We start from the raw sequence: 15,493 nt of genomic DNA, 5'->3' as shown, positions 1-15,493 counted from the left end.
TACCGTGTATTTTAGACTAGTGGTGGCTCCCTCACCTGTGATGTTTCTGACCAGGCACTGTTCCCCCTGTAGCAGACATTTTCCATTAGATCTCTGTGAAACAACAGATTAAAAAACATACAATAGAATTTTTTGACATGATAAAATGATGCCTTCATGACATCAATATGTATCGCCAGAGAAGTGCACTCATATGCTTCATAAAAGGAGAGCTTTTCCCCTCAGCAGCATGTTTATGACATTGATTTAAAGAAAAGAAGTAATGTTCATGACCAAATCCAGTCTATATAACACTATTACAAGTTATTTTTATGCGCACTATTAAGTTTTCAATCATTTCTTTGAACCAACATTTCTAACAGTGTGGTCCCTTTATTTCTTTGTGAAAGACACAGCCTTTAAGTGAGGTGAATTTGAGGGCAATGCTTGTCGTAGCCTTGCTCTTAGCTCATATCCACCCTTAACCCATGCGGTGCAGCGCCTGTGGTAATTGTGTGCTGAGACTGAGTTTGCGTTAATGGTGTGTCTAACAGCTTTGTTACGAGTCCATTAGGCAGTTCTAGTACATGGACACCATGTCATATTATAATGCTGGTAACGGCCCATTTCCTGCCACTCTGATTCTTTCACCTCAGTGCCAAAGAATTGGAACTAAACCGTGTGGTAAGTCTGGTTACAACTATTTACTCATATACCACAGGTCCATCTTTCATACTGCCTTGAATTTGATTATCCGTTTACCATGTCAACACCAAGCACTGAAAGCATATTACTTTGTCTAATGCTATTTTCAAAAGCATTGTTGAATCTCAGCATTTATGAGTTCCAAAATATGCGTTTTCTTAGTACTTGGTCAATAATCCGGACTGGATTAAAACATTAAGAAAATCATGTTCTTTCTTTGACTGGCTACTTTTTTTCTCAGAAAGCAGAAGCCCTTTGTAATGTAAAACATTAAATTACATTTCAAATTCCTATTTTCCATAACTGGCACAGTACAATACAAGGCTCTTTTGCCTTAATTTGCCTACTGTTCAGCATGTCTGCATACAACAGTACCACCCAGTGTCCCTACTGTCCTTCAGTTTTATAAGACTTAATTTTACAGTACCAATTCTTCTTTGGCCTTTATTCTTCTTTTAGGATTATATTCACAATCCCCCCCCCCCATTTCTCTTCAGTGGATATGATTGTAAACCATAAAAGAAAATTACTCCCTTTTAAATTGTCTAAGACAGGATAAGCAATATTTTTAAATGAATCTTGTGTGATTTTCACTGAACGTGAAATTAAGTCAGATTTGTTTTTGTGCTTCTGGCCATGAATCAGCACTGCTGGGTGTTAAACAGCCTTTATAATATATAACCACAACATCTGAATCAATAATATGATTAAATGATAAGGTTGAGAACTGTGTATTCTAAAATTGTGATGGAGTAACTCTGTCTGAGGTTAGAATTGAATAAAAATGTGTCATTTTTAGATCAAGATTAAATGCAAGGGATCATTTCTCTTCCGCAGTTTACTGAATTCAGTGGTCACAGAATTTGACAGTCAGAGTGCAACACAAATGTTACATAAATCTGGACCTAGGATTCCTGCATGCATTGCCTTTATGGCTGTTATACAATAAGTGCATTATTGTGCAGTGTATATAATATAATCCCTTTTATCTAGCCAATTTAAAAACTGATATCAATGATGAAAAGCTAATTAAAGCTAATTGATTAATTTTTTAAATGTTTTTCCTGCTAGCCTGTTTTGCATAAGCCACTAAATGGGAAAATTCTTGTAAAAATAATTATTGATCTTCAGGGGAAATGTTTGACCCACCTCTGACCTTGTGAGGTGTTATTGCAACAATGATACCTTCAGATAGCCTTGAGAGCGGCCCAAATGTTGAGACAACAGCGGAGAAGGAAGGTCAAGAAACAGGGCAGTTGCATTCATATGCTCCATGCATTATGGTGCTACAGGATCGTGAGAGGAAGTTGGCAGGAAAGCAATTTTTATAAAAGTTCCATTGCATATACAGCAACTTAAAAAAAGTTGACTATAGGGGGATGCTGGGTGGCTCATCTGGTTTCAAGGCACCAGTCTTGGTCTAGTGTATAGATAGGTCCCACCATCTCAGATTGAATCCCATTGCCACCAATAAGCCCCACCATCTGGGAGTGAATCCCACTGCCATGTCAGTGTTGGCTGTCATCGGACGTTGCTCATTGGTGGTAGCGTCACCCAGGGATACAGACGGTGCAGTTGATATTCAGCACATGCTCTTATCCTAGGTGACATTTTAAAATAAAAATAGTATTCATTAGTACAACTAGATATATACACTTAATCAATGACAGTTTGCTACCTGGGAACCAAACTTGTAACATTTGGATTACAAGCCCAGTTTCTCAGCCAGTATGCTACACTGTATCCTGTGCTTTTTGTGGGAATACATATCAATGGCAAAGCTAGCATTAGCATTCAGAATATCGCATTGGATAAGCTATGCATAATATGATATTTATCTTTGCTTTTTACACAATGTTGCACATGCTTTTGCTCACAGAAAGTAAATGTAGTTCCTTCAAAAGTGTTTCTTACAAAATTGCTAATTAATTTATTTCAACGCGCAGCTTTGCTTACTTTACTTTTCAGCAAAATCAGTTCACTCATTCTGACTAATGAGGAATTTTTATAAACACCCACAAGAAGATTCAAGTAATGAATAAAATTATTTGTGTATCCAAAAAAATGCCAAAAATGAAATATTGAAAAGGTTTGTATTTAGCATGCTTCAATTTTGGCCCAGACCAAAAAAATCCCTCTTCTGTCTCCAAATATTATAGAATTTGGCAGAGCATGGCTTTCCTCAATGCAGTTTAATACTCAGCAGTTCATCAAAGCACACTGAAATAGAGTAAATGCCTTGTGAATAATAATACCGAAGACAGACTGGACACACCGGAACATCAGCCTCAATTACACAAACCAGTAATTGAAGCAAATTCTATTGCCAAGGATACTGCTATGTATAATTGAAGTTGTATGGTGACAGTGTCTCATCTCTATCTTAGTGGATATTACCATCCTAGTATGAAATTGATAATGTAATTTGGTATGTGTGGAGCAGTGAACATTGTCTGTGCATTTTGAGTCATTCACTTCAGCACAATAACCAAGTCTACTCCAGTAGACTTTTATTGACTGAACTCAGGTAGCTTAAAGGCCTTGTCACTTTGATTGTGTTGATCATCATCAGCACTTACTGAACATTTTAAAATGTTCATTATTTTTATCAAAATTGTGTTCTTACATACTTGCTACATTTGCAACTAAGTCCTTGCATTTAATGACTAGCACTGGTTTTATTTTTCTAAACTTGTTTGTGTGTGTGAATGGGTATGTAAATACAGGATTATTAGTATCCTAGATGAAAATTAGGGGGAAAAGCTGAATAAAATAGACAGATGACAAGCTATATTTTATTCTCAGAAATTTTGGAAAGTTATTCCTTTAAAAATAGTTCTATGAAGTAATACATTTTTTTTAAACCATGGGTATCAAAATTATTTCTACACCCAAAGATACTTTTGAAAGAATAGAATTAGTGGGTGCAGTTAAATCTACAATAATATTATACTTAGTTCAGTTACTCAAGGAGTTGTGTTGTGGCTTTCTGTCACACCTAGTAGGGTGCAGAAATTAGCTACCACACATGTAAAATCAATTATCATGGGGAAAATTAAAGACCTGTTAAATCATGTTGGTCATGTTCCTGCCCAACACAAATCAAAAAGTGGGTACAAAAAATGCATAAATGGTCAAGCATGCCACTAAGCGCACTTAGGGCAATAATGAAATTAAGTCTCAAACATCTGAACAATTGCAAACTTGCCAGGTAAAGGACACAAGGGCACGATGTCCCCACAGTGAGGAAGATGGTAAAGGAGGAAAAGTAGAATCCAAGAATTACAGTTCAGTTATGTAACAAAGCTGTGCATTCTCTGTGGAATTGTTGACTAAGAAGAGAAGGTACATATGTAAAAGTACACTCCAATTAAAGTACATTGTTTTAATATATGGGAAAATTACAATATATCTCAGTAGTGGTATTTGTTTTCTATGCATTTTCATCAGTGAGTCTGGACACGACTGTAAAAGGGGCTTTTGATACTGTTGAAATTACACACAGCACAGTGACTGCATTAGTTATTAGCATTGCGGTAACGTCATTTCCTTGAATGGAACAGAAGGGTGTATTAGTGCACCAGAGTGTGTGTACCATTGTGCAGTTATCTCATTTGCCCTAGACATATTGTAAGTGACTATGAACATACAATGTTTTTTGCTGTTTGCGTGACTTGGGCACATTCTTCCTGAGGTTGTCCCAAAGCTGACCATGACAAGGGTGGGCAGTGTCTGAAAGCAGCACTGTTATCACAGTGAACACAAACTGAGAATTATGAATATGCATGGTCTGTACATAAGGGTAATTCTTTGGGGTAATCTTTAGAGATACCAATGCATGGTTCGGTAACATATACTATACTGTTTGACATTCTGCTCTCACAACAGCAAAAGTCAACACCAAGAGTCCATAAAAAAGCCAATACACCATTTTGTGAAGTGGTCAGGCTTCTTTGACCTGCTACCCCTTGAAAGTAATTAAGAAAGCAATTTTCCCACGAGCACTTTTCCTATTCAGTACAAATCGTTCTTGCTGAAAGCTTTTTTTCAGTAACCTGCCACAGGCACTTCAAAACCAGCATGAAAAGGCAGAATGGCAGATTTTAAAAGGTCATGCATATTCTTTCAGTGGGTTGTCTGTAGATATAATGAATGGTACTTCTTATACAGAAATATACCTATCCATCAAGCACTATCATTTGAAAATATCCCCCATTGTTGCCATAAGCTATACCCTTGTTAAGCACTGCAATATTGCCATCACACTGACATGCCTGCCAAGGTATTGCTGTCCAAAGGCCCTTTTGATTGGTGGCAAAGCCTTATTTTCTAAGTATTGATCCTGGGGGCAACCTACAAAATGCAAAGCTTCACCAAGACAGATTTGCTGTCATGTTTTACAGTAGGAATCAGGCAATCAATGTCACATTTGTCCATTGAGTGCTATACGAATCTGGGTTCACTCATCTGTGTTAAACAGGAAAAACTGGGGGTCCATCAATCATCAATTCAAGGAACGCTGTGCTGTTAATAGCCTGGTTTTACTCACGATTCTAATGAAAGGCTGCTGAATTCATTTCTACACGGTGTTGGAATTGCCTTACTCCAGGCAGAAGGTGAAGCCCTGAAAGAGGAGGCAGCAAGCACAATATCAAATTCCCTGCATTCATTTTACATTCATGAAGTCATTTTTCTGTATTCCCCAAATGAGTCCTGACCTACAGTATCGATTAACGCAATCCTTCAGAATTCCTCTAGTCAACTGATTTATTAGTATATCGCAAACACCGTCAATGTGAAATATTACAATGCTGTACAGAAATTTAAAATACATGAAGCAATGATTTTTGCATTTCTGTCTCTTGTGATAATGATTTTTTTTTAACTTTATGTCTTTTTATTTGTTTATAGGTTACAAGTGCTAATGCATCCATTCCAGGGAAGACAGATCTCCTGAAATCAGGAAGCCCCAAGTCAACACTAAAACACATATGGACAGGAAGCAGTAAGGACTTGTCCATCAGTCGCCTGCTCTCACAGACTCTACAGGGCAAAGAGAATGCCACGGCTCTTGACCTGCGGTACAACACACCAGAACCATATTCTGAGCAGGACCTCTGGGATTGGCTCCGAAACTCCACAGACCTCCAGGAGTCCCGCCCCCGGGCCAAAAGGCGCCCAATTGTCAAAACGGGAAAGTTTAAGAAAATGTTTGGCTGGGGAGACTTCCACTCCAACATCAAGACAGTCAAGCTAAACCTGCTCATCACGGGCAAGATCGTGGACCACGGGAATGGGACGTTCAGCGTCTACTTTCGCCACAACTCCACCGGCCAGGGGAACGTCTCAGTCAGCCTGGTCCCGCCCACCAAGATTGTGGAGTTTGACCTGTCCCAGCAGTCAGTCATCGATGCCAAAGATTCAAAGTCGTTCAACTGCCGTATTGAGTACGAGAAGGTCGACAAGGCGACCAAGAACACGCTCTGCAACTTTGACCCGTCCAAGACCTGCTACCAGGAGCAGACGCAGAGTCATGTCTCCTGGCTCTGCTCTAAGCCCTTCAAGGTCATTTGCATTTACATTGCCTTCTACAGCACTGACTACAAACTGGTGCAGAAAGTGTGTCCAGATTACAACTACCACAGTGACACTCCTTACTTTCCATCAGGCTGATGTGTTAAATTTCCATGTGGAATGGAGGCAGAAGGGGGACAAGTACATACCCCTTTAATACATCCGCTATTTGTACTGTCCTGAATGTGTCCGCAATAGAAAGATGATGCTGTCTATATTAAAGATGAATTGATTATCTGACCCAGTGAATATTACAATTTGTCATTTTCAAGCAAAAAAAGAGGTTGAACAGAAAGAGGTAAAAAGAAAAGGTATACAATGCAGCAATGAAAATTCATTTCATTTGAAAATTCAAATGAAATTCAGACAGTAAATGTTGATATAAAACATAGTTGTCTGATTACTATGACCTTGTTCCATTCTATATTGTCAAAGGGGTTTCTCATAGAACAGTGGATTGTACCTCCAGTAATAGAAGTTGGTGTCTTGTGGAAACAAAATGTTGCCTTTATTATTCTTTATTTGTCCATCCCATTTTTACCTGAGAGAGGCCCAACTACAGTACGACTTGTAATGGCTTTGGATTCAGTGATACACCTGTATTTAGTTTTAAATACTTTAATATTTTCATTTGCATACATTTCATCCAGACTGAATATGATTGATGTTGCCATGGAGTACACACAATAGTTCACCCTAGTCATCTTCACCGAAATGTTCTTATCAACACTTTAAATTCTGTCTCGAAAGGTAGTGGCATAGCCACAGTCATCTCCCTCTCAATCATATGCCCGCCCACCCCCCAAACATGTGATCAGACATAAGATAATGAGATAGTTTGCTTCCCAAAGAGAAGGTGGCACATTCAAGGCAATGTAAGTGGCACTCCTTCCTGCAAGAGATGTCTGCACGGTGAGCAAACCTTTCATGATTGGCATGTTTTATGAAGCCATTTTACACATACAGGAATGCCTACTCTCAGGCCTTCAGTATTTTCTTTGTAAAGTTCTGGCTTGAAGTGTGAGATGAGGGCTATTTTAGGCCTCAGCAGCAGGCTTTTATTTGGGAAATGATCATTTATGAAAGGTTTACTGACTGCCACTATGAAAATGTAATGAATTATATATCCTAGAGCATAATTTATATAAATGGTTTGTATTGTACATAGTTGATCCTGTCCTAATTGAGCTGCTTCTGTTTATGCACCAGTGTCTATCTGTCTCCCCAGTCTCTCTCTCTCCCTCTCTCTTTCTCTCTCACGCAGTCTCTCTCACTCTCTCTCTCTCTCTCTCTCGTTCCATTTCTGCTTGTTATTGGTTTATTGGTTAACAAAGGAAAGAAATGACTCATTCTATCAATGTAGCTGTGAATTATATGATCTATGGAAATGATGTACAAAAGCAGTAAAACTGTCAAATATATATAAATATATAAATACCTGTCATCTCTATTGATACATTTTTTTCTGGAGGATGGGGGGAAGATCAAAATGTACATATAAATAAAATCCTGAAAAACTTTTTCAGTCAAATCTTGTCTATGTAAGTTATTGAAATAAAAAAAACTTACTGTCACTATTTCTGAATTGAACTAGTTACACATGCAGAGATTCAATCTATAAGTCATTTACAATGGCCTACATATTAATCACCTGCACAATATTAGCAGCAAAACAAAAACAGTCCTGTTGAATGCTTATAATGGTTAAATGGGATGGTGCAGAAATGTACCCAATGTATGATTAATACACTGAAAATCTGTGAACCTGTTCAGCATTGAAATATAAGGCTATATTCTGTGGTTTTCCCTTACATGGACAGCGATTGTGACAAACCCTATTTGTTACTAGTGAGGCAATGACAGGTACCTAGTTGCTAGTTGCCAGTCAGATTGCTGCGTCAGTACTGTAGTTTGTACCGGATCTATATAGCTTGTATTAGTCAGAGCTCATCCACACATCAGAAGCTAGCCAGATACATTGATAAGCAGGCAGAAACATAGATGTTCCAACTGGATGTCAACAGCAAAAAAAAAAAAAAAAAAAATTAGCATGGCTATTAGTCATGCTCATTTGAGTTCATCTAGTGTTGTCATTGGAAAATGCTGTTCACTAATGGCTAGAGAGTTGGCATCTATTCCTTAGGACAATGTAATATTGAAGAGAAACTGTTAGCCAGAAGATAGCTGGAATTCTGAGAAACATTTAAATAAATTAATGGAAGCCAATGGACACATAGAGGCTGAATTAATGTAAATAATGCAAAATCAACAGTACCTACAATCACAATTTTACAAAATGGACCTGGCCACTGACACCATACATCAGCCTGCCATGTTTCCTGAATTATCTTTCAGCCACACTTAATTGATCTGCACACAAAAACTACGTACAGTAAACACTTGTGTGTATAGTATAAACAATTGTAAGAACTTTATAACTACGAGATTGATCTATGTCAAATGTTAAGAAAAATATTTGCCATGGCACATAGAGGGGACATTCAAATTTTAAGTCAATTCGAAAACATATTCCTCAAAATGGTTTTTTGGCATATTCGGTTTCTGTTACTATAAGACAATACACCCTTATTAATAATAACAATCATAATTATATTCAGCCACAAGTACAGCAATTTGCTTACAATAAATATAAAGAAATATACCTGGATATTTATTCAATTTTAATAGCTTTAACGTTACCGATAAATTAAATTTAAAACAAAAAATATTATGTAACATCACATGTCATATGACGGCAGTAAACCCATATACACCGACATGTGTTGGGTACTGCAATAGGGGGTATGTCAACAGAAACATTCAATCGTGTGAACCTTTGGTGTTGAATAATGCATCTGGGCTTTAAAACAACCCAGTCCAGGTTTAAACTGAAACACTGCTGCACTGTGCTATTTTGGTGCTTTTATGAATGTACACATATGAATGCATGAACACATAACAGATATGAGAAATATTTTGTTTCTTTCAAATTGATTATTCGATATGAAAGCTGTACTGATTGTTTGATTGCAATTTGAGTATTTTCATGTGCAGTCCAATGCTGGCTATTTAGGCATTGCTCATGTATGGAGTCAATCAATGTTAGCTATTGTACTTGAATGAGAAACGCAAGGGAAACGGAAGACCAGCTCTACACCTGTCAGTATAAGATACGCATTTGTAGGTGCACTGGTTCTTGTTATGTTAATGTTTTAACTGTCACTATAGCCACAGGGAGTACATAATGGGATGCTGTATGTGGCAGAGCTACAGGGAGTACATTTACAGTCAGTTATTTTACAATGTCTGTTAGGGGACAGTTGCTAGCCATTAAAATTATTGCTACTTACTCTATACATTGAGCCCAGAGTGCACCGACAACTTGCTTTCATTTATGAATTTGGAATGGGTAAGTCAACGATAGAATGAACCAATAGAATGTTAAAAATGTGTTTCAGGTGTTTGGACCAGTCAGTGGGACATTGAAAAGTGAAAGTGAAAAGTGACACTTATCAGTATAGTATGATGGTTAGGGAACTGGGTGTGTAACCTAGGTTCAATTCCCAGGTAGAACACTGCCTTGCACCCTTGAGCAAGGTACTAAACCTGAATTGCTTCAGTTGTATAAACGAACGTAAAAAAATGCTAAAGCTGTATGTATATGGATTCAAAAAATGCATGAGAGAGCAGGGTACTGGTTGGCTGCTTAGTTGTTTCTCTAGAGAGTGTACATTAATCTTATCAAATGCATGTCTAAGATTAATGAAACTTTGTTGAAGTGGTGATTTATTTATTCTAAATACTGGTATTAAATGAAAACTGACTGACAGTAGAGAAACAGAAAGAAGCACTGGTATATCAATGTAAATTTTGTTTTGTTTGAGAGGAAAATAAATGATAAAATTAAAGTTATTCACTCTCACCTTTGTTTTAATATCATGAGTAATGGTTTATAGAATGGATTGTGAGGGAGCCTTTTATAACACACTTTTTGACCATGACAAAATTAGCAGTTGACTGTGGATCTAATGCACTGTTTTTAAAGGGAAAACAATAGTGTGATCTGATTGGCAATGATGAATTCAAGCTTTAATCACACCCACAGTTAATTTATTCATATCATACCAGCCTCTTGTCTAACTGTGCCATAGATGTACTAAAGCCTGGTGTCACAAAAATTCATGAAATTGAGTTGGACATGCCCTAATTTACCAGCGTCTTGTGTTATGGCTAGCATTTGACAGTTGCACCTTGGCTGATAAAATAGGGCCCATTATTTTAAAATGCAAAGTTGTATTGATTTCTGGATGTGTAGCAAATTGAAATGGCTGATCAGCTATGCATCTAAGACATTTCATAAACTGCAGTGCGTTCATTTTCAAGTAAACATGGCAAGAAATTTGCTTTGAGCTGCAGATAAAAAAAGCTGCCAAATTGTGCTAATAAATGCTAATTAGACTACAAATAAATAAAAAAAGCAAAGTAACCTGATCAAAGACAAGGATACATTTCTCCACGACTTCCCCAAGACTGCCTTCATTCCACAGCAGGTGTGATAAAAAAGAACTCTGAATCCAGTCTTTTGGCTTTGTTCTTGAACACTGAACAATGGGGCCTTTTTGGATCCATTTTACAAGACTATAACCCCTGTGTCTAGTGAGATCCCACGATTGAACCAGGTATTGTGAGAAATCCAGTGGCAACAAATGCAGTCTGCAGTTGATGTAAGAATTTATTGGTAAACCACCCAGCTTGGCTTTCGCTGACAATTGCATGCAGAAGACAGAAGAATACTCTACGTGAAAGACTGAAAACATTGAGTGGTAGGACATTCATCTGGAACATGGACATCCATTCAGAGAGTGCACCCAAACACATTCCTTTCTAGAGTAACAAAAAAAAATTAATCTGGACATATATGCTATGAAAATGAATAACCTGAAGGAAAAAAAGCTGTCAGAGTAAGGCCAGTTAAATACAATGATGAACATATCATGAAAATGGAAAGAGACATTTTAAAGCAGGCCTGTTGGTAACAGAAAGCTTCACTAATGTTTATGTAATATCTTTCTTTGTTTTGCTAATATACAATATCTCCCTGCATCTTGCTTTATCATTTTATCATTCATCTCAGGATTAGGCAGCAGTAGTTGTGTATTGGCTGTGGTTCACTCAGTACATACAGCACTGGTCTATGGTATTGTGGGACAGAAGGTAAGTATGTTAGCCTGGGGGTTAATTTGGGGGTATTAATACTCATTGCATTGGTACTACTACAGTCCCTTATAGTTTTAATTTTTTATCTGTGTTATCCTTTTTGTTCAATACTTTTATAAAATGATACATAAATGATAAATGCAAAAGTTGTGTACCCTCAACCAAACTGTTTAACTGCTATATTGCACAATTATAAGCTGCTTTCTATTTTTGCAAGTCAAAAGTGTCAGTTATACTGTAAATACTGCTACACAAACAACAAAACAAAGTAATTATACAATAAAAATTGTAATAGTCTTCACTTATCCTAAAATAGATCGTTCTAGGCATGTTCTGGGTAAATTACAGCTGTTTCTTTTTTGTAATTAGCATACAGGTGAAGTAAAAGAAATATCAATATCTGTAGCCTACTTTATGCAATATCAGGCTCCACAAAATGTTTTAACATTATGTCAAATACTGTGCCATGTATGATGAGGTTACTATTAACGCAAGTCTGATTAAGGATAGTTAATTTACTTTTTTAATACATGTAAATGAATTGGTTTTGACAAATGTATGCCAAAATATTTCCATGTCACTTTTTCTTCTGTATTTCATTCAGCAGGTTCTTGAAGATGAGAAAATACAGTGTGAGCCATGGAAAGACTGTACAGTGCAACGTTTTCATAATTTGCAGGATAATGAAAACAAAATGTATGGGCATCGCTCAGCTCAAAGTACATTACAGTATATTAGCAAACTAGTGATTGATGTTTTTGGAACTTATTAAGGAAGGCACTCAGCATATTTCAAGTGTGTGTATAAAAGCAATCTGAGATATAAGTGTACTGTTCACATTCAGTCACAGGCATTTTCACATGTAATAAACTCATCTTTTCAGTTTTAAGGACCAGGCAGCCTACCACTTGGGACACTCATCCTCTGCTTATTTATTTTACTGATCAGTGGGGTTTATTGGGTTTAAAAGAACTATTAACACTTCAAGATTTACATGTTAACACCATTCTCCTCAACTACTGATACAATTTAAATTCTTAGCTATGAGGCTGATTTGTTCCTGAGGTTATTTCAGGATAAATTATTTCAGTCACCATTAAAATTATGTTTCTTTTTTTTTTAAATCACTATTGAATTTTGACCATTCTCACATTTCTTTCTTCGGAATAATCATCATGTCTGTGTCTGTCTCACTGACATGACATGCGCACATATAGTATGCACACATACATGCATTCATGCACGCACACACACACACACACACATTTGAATAATTCTGTGAGGTAAGGCAAAAGCCCAATTTGCCCTTTTCAGAAGAGGCGCCACAATGATTGTTGAATACCATTTCATTTTTTCAATTATGCATGACATTAAATGACTCACAAGCACATCTCCAATGAAATTATTATTTCTGTGAAATTAGATAGGGCAAGGTTCCATAAGAGAGAAAAAAAATAGCATACTCCCACTTGACATGAATTGCTTTAGTAGAGTACACTACAAGTAAACCCTAATAGATAAGAACAGAAATATACATTAACACTGGTAATAGACACATTACACCTCCAATTTCACATTTTCGTAAACAGCTGCTTTTGGTCAGTGTTTAGCTATACACAAGAAAGTGCACAGACTGCACCACAGAACTTAATTATATCAAGAAGTTGTTTACTTCTTGTAATTCCAGACCTGGAGCATATTTGGAAACCTCATCACAATTGGGGCATCGTTCTCAGTGTGATGTCAGTGTCTGCTTGTGCGAACACATGGCCTCGCGCTGGTGTCAGTGCCACAGTTTGAGGCACTGACAGACCCTCCACCGCTCAGCAGGCCGCAGATTGATTGGAAGGGAGTTCAGGCCATCGCCAACATCTGCTGATCTGCCTTGCTCACTCGCAGGTGCCAAAGAGGAAAGACAAATATGGGCATAATATTCACAGACATGAAACCAAACAATGCACTTGATAAGTTCCAGCTCCAAGGAATCTTAGTAAAACAGGAGAGTTGTGATATGTTGAATCACACCACAGAACACGTGGTACAGATTCATATCATTCAGATTTGGCAACACTTGTCTGTTTGTGTATTAGACAGGCTTTCCAAATAGATGCCACTTTACATTGCATTTCAGGATTTTGAAGTCACAATTTGGGAAAAATATCAAAGCATTACGATATGAAATTACATCAATCCAGAGTGTGGTTCATGGCACAAAAAACACAGCAACATTATAGTTACACTCAAATGAACTGCTATAGCTGTTACCTGCTCCATTATACACCTATAATTCTAACCCTGAATCCAGTCACTGAACCATAACCCTACCCCAAAGCAAAGCATCACCCATAACTCTAACCCTGAACAAAAACATAACCTTTAACCTTCCTCCTGCCCTATTGGAGAATCAGACAATGAATAAATTAGAAAAACATTTCTCTCAAAAACTAATTTTTCTTCATGATTTCAGGAAAAGCAAACCATATGAATTGGTTGCATGTGTAATTATTTCCTTGTTGACTGCTTTATTTAGTCATGTTTGTAGAACATTTGTCAACTGTTCACGAGGAATTTATAGTCTTATAATCATGCAACACATCAGAAGCCTTCACAACAATGAAACGCGGGGAAATGTTTTGAAATAGCACTCACTTTACTTATCAAGTTCACTTTATGATATTTCTTATTTTCTTGAAGGGTTACTCAGAAAGGAACAAGCAATTTTATTTTGCAATTGTATTTACAATATTTAAAATACACACACAAAAAATGCACGAATGTATTAAATTAAGTAACAACTCAAGATTTCATGTGATAAATCCGAAGACATCACGCAGTTACTGTACATTTTGATGTGTGGAATATAGGTAATCACACAAGTACAGTTATGCATTACATAATATATCCTGAATACCACTATTTTATTAGAAGTGCTGCTTTGAATTTCTAGAGATGCTCAAGTCCTTGTTACCAGAATGTGTTTGACGCTGGTATGGAAGCAGGATTGAGTGTCTCTCCCTATGGGAAGCACAAGTCTGTCTGCAGAAAGACTCTCTTGAGACTCGGCATGAATGAATAGCCTGGATGAAGTGTCTGCATTACCATATTGTGTGGCAGCTTTACATTCTCTGTTAAACTGACAAGCAGTCGCTGTGCACAGCAATCAAGATTTATTAGAGGATCTTTAGGACAATTTAAAAAGGACAAAATCTGTCTACTGTAATATATAGATAAACAATAAATACAAATAAGAAGATAGTTTAGTAGATTTAAACCATGAAGCTGACTACCAAAACTTATTTTATCATGTTTGCATAGGAAGCAATAACTTCCTGGTTGTGTTCAGTGAATAGACATTTAAATGGGATATTAATGTAAATATATACTTTAAAATATGTGCAAAAAAATGCTATGAATTTCAATACCTGAATTCATCATTACATTATTTTGCTATTTATTTGTTGACAAATAAAGGCCAATTAATATTTAATTATAAGACTTGTTCAGTAGATACTTCAGTGTATTTCATACATTCCTCAAACATATAAGACATGCATTTCTTTATGGATAATGGCATTAGCAAGTCAGTATCAAAGCTTCAAGCAGCCTCTCTTCTGCTAGCCTTCACCTAAATAGCCAGGAGATGACTCACTCATATGCATTGCTACTTTGTCACAAAAATCTGAGCTAACCCGCTAAGGTTAGCATCCATTTAGTAATAGTCTACTTGAAACAGTATCGCTATGGCCATTCCCCATTAGCAGGCAAGCAACATGTTCCCACACTATGCAGCACTTTGTTTTCTGGCTGAGTATAAAACTCAAACTAAAATAAACTGGCAGATGCAGACCATCTGTTTCAGACAATGGGGATGGGTTAGAACTCTGACAAATAAGAGAGGAGAACCATTAGGCAGTAGAAACTACTAATTGAGACTCTCCTGTTTCTTTTTTAGGACACAAATGTATCTGATGTAAAATGTCTTACCAATGTTGGATGAAATCCTCGGGTGAATTATATA

General features: G+C 36.9%; 1 protein-coding gene across 1 annotated transcript in view; it reads left to right on the top strand.

Annotated features, from left to right (window-relative positions):
• The window catches only part of LOC135262567 (neurexophilin-1), a 36,408-nt gene extending 28,619 nt beyond the window's left edge, over positions 1–7,789 (top strand). The window contains exon 2 of the mRNA XM_064349581.1: positions 5,596–7,789. Coding sequence (XP_064205651.1) covers positions 5,596–6,357 — 762 coding nt within the window. The 3' untranslated portion in view covers positions 6,358–7,789. The remainder of the gene's footprint in view (positions 1–5,595) is intronic.
• Positions 7,790–15,493: the final 7,704 nt, after the last annotated feature.

Source organism: Anguilla rostrata, chromosome 1 (genome assembly GCF_018555375.3).
Source record: "Anguilla rostrata isolate EN2019 chromosome 1, ASM1855537v3, whole genome shotgun sequence".
Lineage (NCBI taxonomy): Eukaryota > Metazoa > Chordata > Actinopteri > Anguilliformes > Anguillidae > Anguilla > Anguilla rostrata.
This window is presented reverse-complemented; position numbering and strand designations above follow the sequence as displayed.